Raw genomic sequence first — 10,665 nt, forward strand, 5'->3', positions numbered from 1 at the left:
TGGAAGCTGTGAAGAGAAAAACAGCCAGCGGCCTCAATGACTGGGCAGTCATGTTTTGGAGCTGAGAACTGCTATGGAGACAGCCGTGAAATTTTCATGCCTTCTGCCCCCATTTGATCGAAATTGAATGTCCGGACTCTTCACTGCCTACTGGAAAAAGACAGGTTCAGACTTTTTCTGATTTTATAATTTTGTTGCCTGCCTGATAATTTTGCTCGCTAGCATGCTCTAAGAGCATTTGAAGCAGCACTGTACCAGTCTGGCTAGTGTTGTGGAAGGTGGCAGAGCTGAGCTGCATGAGCATGCGGACAACGCCCAAATGAGACATAAAGAGCTCGTGGCAATAATGGGATAAGATCGTGAGGCTATAATAGCACAGGAATGCGTAACAATTATAGAGGCTGTTCATATGTTTTGGAGGGCTTTAAGGACTTTGTTTAGCTGCTTAAAAGTAGTCATTCATGAAAAAGCAGAACTCATAGCTTGTTTAATGCTTTAGCTTAACATTGCCCTATTCTCTGATACAGAATAAGAAGATTCGGAAAGCCCCAGAACCAGTTTGAGCCAGAAAAAGGAGACGTAGTAACCACTAGCCTAAAAAGCAGGAAAGAGAAAGAACCCGCTAAGAGATGAGAAAAAGGACTCAATGAGAGAGAAGAAGACCCCAGACCTGAATATTGCTGTTGGACCAGACTATGGTGTGAGGGATGGGAACTTGGAGTGTAAGGGTATAACTGCCCAGGGATTTTAGTGTTTGGAGTCCCTCTCCGGAGGCACCCAACTCGAGCTGTCTAAATTTGTGCACCATAGAATAAATTACGCTTGGTTTTTTTGAATGCCTTGAGTAGAGATTCTGCTTCAGGGAACCTAAGGTTGAGCCTGAGGGCGGAAGCAGTGCCCAAGCGTGTGTGTGTGAGGAGTCGAAAGGGGCACCCGTCGGCTCACTGGAGTTGCCTGCTGCGAAGGGACTCCGGTCCGAGCAGTTCAGGTTTCAGGTGGTGTGTGTGCGACTCCTTGATTGGTACGTGCATGGCTCGGCAGCGGCTTCTCCCTTAACAGCAGTGTTTCACTTTCTGAAGCATCCTGAGGCAAATTAGCAGACATCAATATTCATGACAGTTTTGTGCCATATATCCATCGAAAGACAATTGACTCAGGAAACAGAATGGGAGCTTTACCCTCTATCCTGTGCCTCATCTACAGGCGGGACAAACCGAAGTGCTTCCTATTCCCCTTTGCTGCATTTCACTCTTCCCTCTGCACAAATGTGAGCATACTCAAGATGTGAGAGAAGGCATCCTTTTGTGTACAAAGATTTTCAGCCACACCACCTCTTACTAGTGTCTCCTTGAGCCATCCACAGTCTCAACTTCTTTTTTCAACCGGAAAATAAACAGCACTTTTTCTCTTGCAGTAATTGATAAAAGTCTAATAATTTCTTTCTCTAATTTTCTTATTACTCAGTTCGCGTGCTGAGACAGTAATTTATTTGCTCTGGTGTTGATTACATTTTGTCACTGTCACTTCACAGAAGTTTCCAATATGCTGCTGGTTATGTTTTCACCTTCGGTAATGATTTGCTTTAGCGTCAATTCTGTTTTTCTTTGCGCTAACTGGAGTCTTTTCTTGGCTGCCCCAATTCATTTCAGGGGGTATAACCTGTCTCATACAATGGATAAACATCCCCTTAAAAGTGGAATGCACCATGTATATGACCTGTTATGCTAGCAATGATTAACTAGGTAGGCAATGCTAGAGAAGGAAGAGCAGCTCTCCTTTCTCATAAATACAAGCCAGTGTCATGAATGATATGAAGAAACTTATCTCAAGGACAACACTACCAGACCAAACCTTTCCTCTTTCACAAGATTTGGTTTGTTGAGTTGTTTCTAATTCTGTGTTGCAACATGCAGCTGCTATTAAATATTTTATTTTATTTTATTTTATTTTATTTTATTTCTCTCATATTCATATTCTAAGGCTTCCTTTTTTTTTTTTTTCTCAACTACTGACCTGTATTACTTAAAATAAAGTGCTGGTAAAGATCAGTTTAGGGCTAGGCACTTTAATCAGGGAAACAAATGACGCAATATTATATTCTAGTTCAGAACCTTTAAACAGCTTACTGTAACCATATTGTTGCTCAAATCCCTTGCTGCAATTACAAAAAAACAGCACTGCAAAAAGAAAATATTAGGCTTGGCACAGTCAGTCACCTTCGAACAATTTGTCGTATTCTGAATTTTCTGCAGATAATAATGCTTGTCCATCAGAATGCAAAATGACTTATCCTGTGACGTGTCTAATTGCATATTCTCAGGATCTTCCGTGGAAAAGGCCCATGACAATAATTAATACCTAATGCTATAAACACTATTGCTGTGGGTGTTGCCTAGCAACCAGCATCCCATAGGCTTCCTGAGGGGCCTCAAATAAAGGCAGGAGAGGGATCCTTCCCTACCGCCATGGGTGAGAAGCGGCTTTGTTCTAGGCTGCTGCTCTGTTCTGGTTGTTTCTAGAGTGATCTCTGCCAAACAAATCTCCCTTAAGAGGTTGCATGCCTGAAAAGCCTTTTCAAAGGCTAAACAGAAGCCAAATGCTGCACATGCTAATTTTTTTATACTTTGGGATACCTTTTACGATCAGAAATACGACCACTATCCTTTTGTTATCCTCCAAAATCAGAGTCTTGTTTCCAAAGGAAGTGTTTCTGTGGGTTTATTTCTACTTCTAATTGGAATAGTTTCCCCTCCGTGACAGGGCTGACTTTTTTACAATCAACTGTCTTTTTTGGACAAACCAGACATTAAATTTAAAAGAGGACTTGGTCTGTGAAGTGTTTTTATACAAATACTATTCTATCTCAGCAGTTTGTAGAGTGCAGAGTAGAACAAACTTCACTGAAATGCAGTTTTTCCCAGCTGTGAACGCATTCCTTTTTGATAGTGCCATTTTTTAAAGTACCTGTTCATTTCCAGTGCAATCTCTTTATCTTGGCACAGAGACATCTAAATCTCATTTCATTAAATGTATATATTTACTCAGATGGTCGCTTCAATAAAGCCAAGAGGCTGGAAACCAGTATTCCAGGGTTTTCTTTCTCAGTTACAGTTTCTGAACTGTTCTGTCGTCCTTAGCAAGTCACTGAGCTTTCCTTTATGTTTGTTTTTACATTCAAATTACTGCTCAGATATCTTCAGACTCATAAAGATATTGTGGTGCTTAATTAGTAGCTACTATTTTATTTGATAGCCCTTAAGGAAAAGTCACCAGTATCAGGACATATTTAATTTTGTCATAAATAATGCAGAATTTATATAGTTTTAAGCTAACACATTCAGCACTATTTGAATAGAAAAGATACAGCAAAAAATCTGATTTTAAAGTAATCATTTTATTGATAGGACTGTGTAATAAGTTTGCTAGGATCTGGAAGATGTTAGACTAACTGATTGGTAATCCAGTCCTGTGTTTCTGTGAATCATATTTTGTAGTTGTTTTAAAATAACAAAGATCAAATATTACATAAATATTCCTCATTCTAAATCCACTGACTTTCCTTTTTTTCTGCCTTTGTCTTGCAGCAAGATTATTCAGTCTTTTGAGATATTTTGTAAAGTCATTATATTCATACAGATTTCTGGCTGCAGCAGATCTTCTGTAGAGCTTTGGTTTTATATTCATGCCCGGTTTTGAAATCTCAGAGGAAATTGTCAAGCCACAGAAGGCAGGAGAGTCCCCAGCATCCATTGAGAGTTGATGAAACTCGGGAGCCTAAACGCTTTTTTCATTTTTGCAACACAGCTGGTTCATACTCATTTTTTTGAATTTCATTCCCACTTAATTCCCACTAAGGTAGGCAAATGACACATTAGAGACCAAAGTCCCATCTAATCTAAGTGACAGTGTAAAACATCTCAATCTTGAGGGACATGCTGAGCAAAATTCTAATGAAAGGTAATCTTATGGATATCCAGAATTTAAATGGTACAGCAAAGGCAGAATCCCTAATCCCTGACTTAAGTATTTCAGTGCAGTTGCACATTGAAAGATGCTTGTGCTTGACAGGAAAGACTAGACAGGGTTATCTCTCTCCTGTTCATTGCTTTTCCTCTGTCTGCCTCATTTACATGTAAATAAGTGAATTTTGCACACATACTGAATACCACATGAATTATAATTTCACCTTTTTTACTTGTGAATTCACAATGAAAGTCTGTCTTACTGATTTTTTTTTTCTGATTAAAACACACATCAGCACTTGTGTTACCCATAAATTTGAACCACAGACTTACACGTGTTGCCTATCTTTAGTTCAGGTCACTGTGACTCTTGCCAATATGATCACATTAGGTCACTTTATGGAACACACACACTCTCAGATCTCTTGTCTTTTCACAGACTTATTTTTCAACTTTGAGAGTATAAATAAAGTTACATTGCGAAAATTGAATTGCATCAGTGAGTAAGTGCATCACTTTCCTACAGGCAAGCAAATTTCTTCCTTTATTCTAGCAAATGCTTTTTTTCCAGGAGGGAGTTAACTCCTCAGCACAATGTCTTCTGTTCTGTGTCAGCAGCACAGGAGCTAATTCTCCTGGGCTGTGGCTCTACAGTGTCAGTGGTGGAGCTAACAACCTAGTGAAGCAGCTTTGTTTCATTAGCAGGGGAATTTCTCCCTAGTGGAGCATTTCAATACAAACAACATTTCATTACCAAGTCCCCATACAGAAGCTCAATCCAAGTGCTAAGGTAGTTACCACCTTACCGAGACTGATCCTTCTTGGCAATGAATTGATTAACCTCCCCTGAGATTTTATTTCTACAGTTACAGAGTAAAGGTCCTCTTGAAGCTGCTTCATGTGCTGAATGCCCGCATACAGTGCTGCACTCGCACAGTGAGCTCTCAGAGCAATAGTTGAGCTTTGGCAGAGAGGACAGCCTCCGCTGTGTGCACTATCATTTCAATTCCAGCCGAGTTTGTTCTGAGATACAGAGGTCCATTTTGGCAGTGGTACAGCTTCATCCCTACAGGGGGGCATTTAGCGATCCAATTTTGTTCATAGGATGTCAACGGCATAAGAAAATTTCAAAATTAACCTTTTGCATAATGAAAAGGGAGAAATGCCAAAACAGTAGGTATAGTAATCAATGGATTTTTTTCTCAGAACAAAGAAAAAAAAAAGATTCTGCAATTAGATGATTTAACAATCACTGAAAAAATTAATTTCATGGTGTAGTGATTTGTGGGCTAAGAGTTAAATTCCAAAATGAGGTAGTGTACTTCCCAGCACTGCAGATCGCTGCGTAACTCCTGCCAGTGAAGGAACAAACTCTTCCACGTCTGGCAGTTGCAGCATGAATTCCCCTGCCTCCTGCCACTACAGCCAATATGCTCACAGCAGCATGCATTTCTCCTATGTCCAGAAAAACAAATGTGTTTTTTTGCTTGGAAGTGCTGATGCCTGTAAAAGTACATTAGTCATCATGCCTGCTCAGGGAAACTGGTTCTGAGAATTCTTGATTCCTGCACCTTTATTGCTTCAGTTAGCAATCTCTTGTGGATCTACTTCACATTTCTTACTGGTACCCATGAGAAGATGAGTGAAAGAGAGAAATAAGATAGGGCTTTTAGCTTTTCTGAGTGTTTTCATACATTTTCAGTCTGATAATTTTAACTGTCCTATACCTTTCCAGTATTTAAAAAGCTGTGCGCTCTTTTTTGCCTTGACAGCAAATGAGTTATCATTTTCTTCCTCATAGTGAAACACATGCAAAACACACAAATATCCAACTTTTTTAGACATTACAGCATAGACTTGAAATATATTGATACTCTAGTAGACGCTTATGGATTTCAACTCCAGGGAGATCAGTGTGCGATCTTTTCTTTTTGCATAACGCAGACTGCAAGACTTCTCTAAAATAAATGTTTCAAATTCATAGGCTGTACCCATTTTTAGTTTCTGGATTCTATTCTGGTCTCAGATTTCTAAAAGTTAGGCACAGCAAACACTCAAATTTTAGATCCCAGTTGGAGCTAGCTTTCCCTCTTCTTGTGTTAAAGTGGGGTCTCAGAATCCTCCTGCTCAAGGTTAACTTTTTGAATTGTCACCTGTAATTTTTAAACATTTCCAGGATGTTACAGTATTGGCAGAGTGATGTCATTCAATGTGAAGCCTCAGTGATAGCAGTTTTCTCTTTCTATGTAAAAGATACTTAAGGATCTTGTCATTTCGTTCTTTAGTATGATGTGAGGTTTGCAGTAGGCACTATCTAATATTTCATTTTATGCTTTACACATTAAAACACAATTCATAAACATTCAAATAACCTTTCCTGAGATGTCAGTAATGCTGACACATAGAACACTCTATTTTGATAGTTTTCCCTTCTTTTTGTCTACTTGTGCCTTGCTAAGCAGATTATAGCCAGTTTTCAACATTCCAGTCATGTGAATCACATCACTAGCTTATAGTAATATGCAGCACTGTTGAATTTATGCTTATAAATCAACAATTGCAACACTTTTTATTTATTAGCTATGCTCCTTGTGCATAGTCAATTAAAGCATCTCTTCTGTTGATGCCTACTGGAGATTCCATTTTGTTCTCAATGCTTTGGTTTTTATCTCCTTTTCACCTTTCTTTTTGATGTTAATTTAACATCCTCAGAAACAGCCAACATGCCTTCTAGAATATTGATTCTTTTTCTGTTGAATTTCACACAGGCAGTGGTGTGCCATCTTCCAGAGAAAGCAGCCCCTTCTTCACAAAACCCAAGCTAATGGTTCAGTTATCAATGCTCTGTATTGCTTATAGGTCTCCAAGACCAAAGTACCCTGAAGAGGTAATCAGTGCAGTATTTGAATTATGTTGTTTGGCTTGGCTTGATGAGTCCTCGATGAGGGTGATGGCAGAAGTGCCTTAAGTTAGCACTGGGGTGACCTTTGAAAATATTGCGATGATACAATGATTAATTACTCTTTCTCAGATATCCAATATTCTGTAAAAGTTTATCTTGGGACTTCAGTGTCTCCTGCTTGCTTTAAATTCAGACACAGGCTTATTTTTTAGAAAAGGGTGAATAAAATACCATTTTGCATTTTTCTGTTTCATGCAAATGGTTAGTAGCAAGGTGGAAAAGCCTCAATACACTGTATATTTTAGATACGCAGCAGTTTTCTTCCTTGCCAGTGTAAAGCCAAGGCATGCATTTTCTATCACAGCAGTTGTGTGCTAATGGAGGGAATGAGCACCATTCAGTCCAGCAGCTGCATCCTGTAAGGTGTGGACATTCCACCGCTGTGTGCCAGCTCTCTAATCATAGGAAAGAAATACATTTAAAGCTCAGTTGTAAGGCCCACTCCTAGGCTTGGTCTTTCTTTTATGTCACTCAAGCCAAATAAAACTGGAACAGCAGAACAAGAGTTAATTGCATTCCGTTTGCCAGCTACGTGCTAGTAGTAAAACAGTGAGCACCTTCCTCCGAGAAAAGCAACTTCTTTGCCTTACTGTAGTGATAAAATTATCTGTAAAAGCACAGGCAATTTCTTCTCCTAGAAAGGCTCTGGCTTAGCCATGCGTTAAAGAGCTGTTTTACCCTGTATAATACAGGCATAGCAATGACAGTGCACTATGGTAGCAGTCACGAAGTCATGCTGTCCTTCTCTCTGAACTCATTTATTATGTGTGTAGATGCTATGTTACTGAGGATTTAAAGCCAGTTCTGGGACGGGATGTCAGCAGCATAAACAGAGTAACCAGAGAATAAGACCTTGTCCAGTGATGTAGTACCAACGATCAAGGAAAAAACATTTCCTACTTTGAAGATGATCCTAAGTCCGAAGGTGTTCGTCATGAAGCAAAACCTCAAAGACATTTGGGCCCTACCACCATCACTGATGATGCAGCAACAATTGCTATGCAGCATGAGAATCTACTCCCAGTAGCGACTGGTGATATCTAATATGGATTTTAGTGCTCTCATGCCAACAGTAAGCCTTGTTGCTCTCATTAGGGGAAAGAGTGAAGAAACACAAACATGCAGTATAGGCTCATAGAATTACAAAAATCAATAATATTTTCAAAATGTTGTGACGGTTCATTTCATGGCATAAAGAAGAAGTATAGATCATTCCTCCTTCAAAAGCATGTCTGTCATCTTTTTGACCACAACAGCAGGTCAAACTGCTTCCAATGCTGGGATGATGTGCTGGATATTAGTTGTCTGAGGGTGGGCTTTTAACTGAAGTGTTGCTGGTCCATCTATCCTATTAATTTTTTGCTGGCTGAGATCTGAGCACCCCCATCTCTCTCAGAAATCATTCTAAATTTACCTTCAGATGAGGAAAGAGAGATCAGTTCTCAAGTCTGAGATGGAAAGCTATGACTAATCTAATATTCATTGTTATTTTGATAAATGTACATTTGGTAATTGATAAAATATCAGCTAAACCAGAGTTTATGATCTCAGCAGAGCAAGAGATAAATGGTGCAGCCTTTGCTACATCATTGCTGTGATGTGGATGGAGTTACAAAAATAGTACTTACACAGTATGTTGTATGCATATTTTGTACCAACTCACTTAGAAAGACACATAAGTAACTGTAATGGCCAGCAGATGATTCTAACACATCAGGGAAATACTGGCAATGATAATGGTAGACAGGAATCAGTAAGAGAAAAGATATTCTCAAACCAGTTTAAGAACTCCAGCGTTTAAAACCATTTTGGAGGCAAGTAAGTATGACAAAGTCCATAGGAAACAAACAGCTTTTCATTGAGTTTCTTGATGGCAAAGCACCACATACTCCTCAAAATTTATATAAATAATAACTATGAGTAATGTATGGTACTTTGCTGTCAATACAGTAAGCGAGCATCAATATATCCTAAAACCAATTAAATGGTATTAGAGTTCTGGGAAGTGAGAAAAACAAGTTGGTTTAGGCTCTGTGTCATCAATGGAGTTTCTCAGCTTTGTTGGTGGAAAGGATGGAAACACTCACTATACTTACAAAAAGTGTAAAACTTGAGTAGGAGGAGAGCTAGATGATTTTTAAGGAAAAACAAACCCTAAACCCAGAAAGCATCTGTTTGACTGGATTTTACGTGCCCTGTAATGGATCCTATACACTGCCTTCTACTCACTGTTCAGTGTACATTTACGTTATGGTTGAAGTTCATTCTACTAATCGCTTATCAGTTCCCCTTCAGGGAATGTAAAGGGGAAAATGTTCGTGCGTGTTTTTACTTAGATCCTTAGGTACAGCACGCTTAGAAGAACGTTTGCTGTCTTTGATCAAGGGAAGGCATTGCCCATTTCTGTTTGGTCGTGGTGCCAAGGGAGTTCAGCACGAACCTGGACCTGAAGCAGCCCTGTGAAAGGAGACTGGCAAGGCTCAGAGGAGCCTGCTGTTGGTGGAAGTTGTATGTGGCTGCAGAGTAAAGCGTGTTACAAATTCAGCTTCTAATGGATATAAGTTGGTTCCAGAGGAGGGTACATTTGGATCCGGTTTTGGTGTATAGCTCACCAGGTATGTTCCCATTGCTGGCGGGAAAGCAGTGGGGCAAGACCTCAAGGAACATCCCCTGGAGGCAGACAATGTGGCACAGACGGAGGGGAACATCTAGCCTGTGTGGTAGCGGGTTCAGCTCAGCAGCCCAAACCTTCCTCCGGAGGAGTTAGAAGAGGCTTCGGCTTCGGTACCCGCCTGGAACAGCAAAGGGAGGGCTCGAGGGCTGGGGCCGAGAGGTGCCGAAGCATTGGGCCTGACACATTGGGCCTGGATGAAGGTCCACCCTCGCACGGGCTCTGAAGCCACCCAGCCTTGAAAAGAAGCCGGTAAGCAAGGGCTGGCGGCAGAACTGTCCTCCCCCAGCCCCTCCACGGGCATCGGGGCAGGGAGAGGTGACTCCTTCTGTCGGCACCCCCAGAGGAAAGAGGCGAAGAGATGCCCTTCCCTCAAAGCCTTCAGCTGGTTTAAGGACCTCACCGGTCAGGTGAGCCAAGCCCACTGTAAAAAACCTTTTTTTTTTTTTTTTTTTTCTTTTCTTTTCCCGCCCCGTCCATAACCTTTCCTTTCATTCTCCTGCTCCCAAGCCACGGGGGAGGGAAGGAAGGGGAGCGGTGCCTGCGTGGGGCCCGGGCAGCGCGGCTGGCGGGGGCACTCCCCTCAGCCACCATTGCGCGCCGGCAGCCCGCGGCGGGGTCCCGCTCCCCCTCCTCCGCCTGGCTCCGGGCCGCCTTATGGCGGACGGGGAAGGGGGTGGGTGGGGAAAGCCGAGCGAAGGGGGCGGCTCGGCTTCGGCAGCTCCGCCTGCGCGGCGCCGGAGGGGTTAAGCGGCCCCCGCTCCCGGTGGGCTCGCTGCCGGCGGGGAGGGGGTTAAGCGCCTGGCGGCGGCTGCCGCCACTCGGCTCCGCGCCGCTCTCCGCGCCGGAGCCGTTACAGCGGGAAGATGGCGACGGAGGGCGCGAGCGGCGAGCCGGGCTCTGGCGGACGGCGGGACTCGGCGGCCACGGCAGCGGTAACCGGCTTGGCGGGAGAGGGGCGGGGGGGCGTTCGACCCAGCCGGGGCGAGGAGGGCTCCCCGTGGGGATGGGACGAAGCGGCGCTTGGAGACCTGCCTCCCCAGCTCCGTCCCTCCGCCCTCCTTCTCCCC

The 10,665-nt window shown here is 42.4% G+C and overlaps 1 protein-coding gene across 1 annotated transcript in view; it reads left to right on the top strand.

Moving 5' to 3' along the window:
• Nucleotides 1-10,375: 10,375 nt before the first annotated feature.
• CTTNBP2 (cortactin binding protein 2) overlaps nt 10,376-10,665 on the top strand; it is an 86,869-nt gene continuing 86,579 nt past the window's right edge. Inside the window, exon 1 of the mRNA XM_010573987.1 lies at nt 10,376-10,530. Within this exon, the coding sequence (XP_010572289.1) occupies nt 10,462-10,530 (69 nt within the window). The 5' untranslated portion in view covers nt 10,376-10,461. The remainder of the gene's footprint in view (nt 10,531-10,665) is intronic.

The sequence above is a fragment of the Haliaeetus leucocephalus genome, unplaced genomic scaffold (assembly GCF_000737465.1).
Source record: "Haliaeetus leucocephalus isolate CR32 unplaced genomic scaffold, Haliaeetus_leucocephalus-4.0 Scaffold406, whole genome shotgun sequence".
Taxonomy (NCBI): domain Eukaryota; kingdom Metazoa; phylum Chordata; class Aves; order Accipitriformes; family Accipitridae; genus Haliaeetus; species Haliaeetus leucocephalus.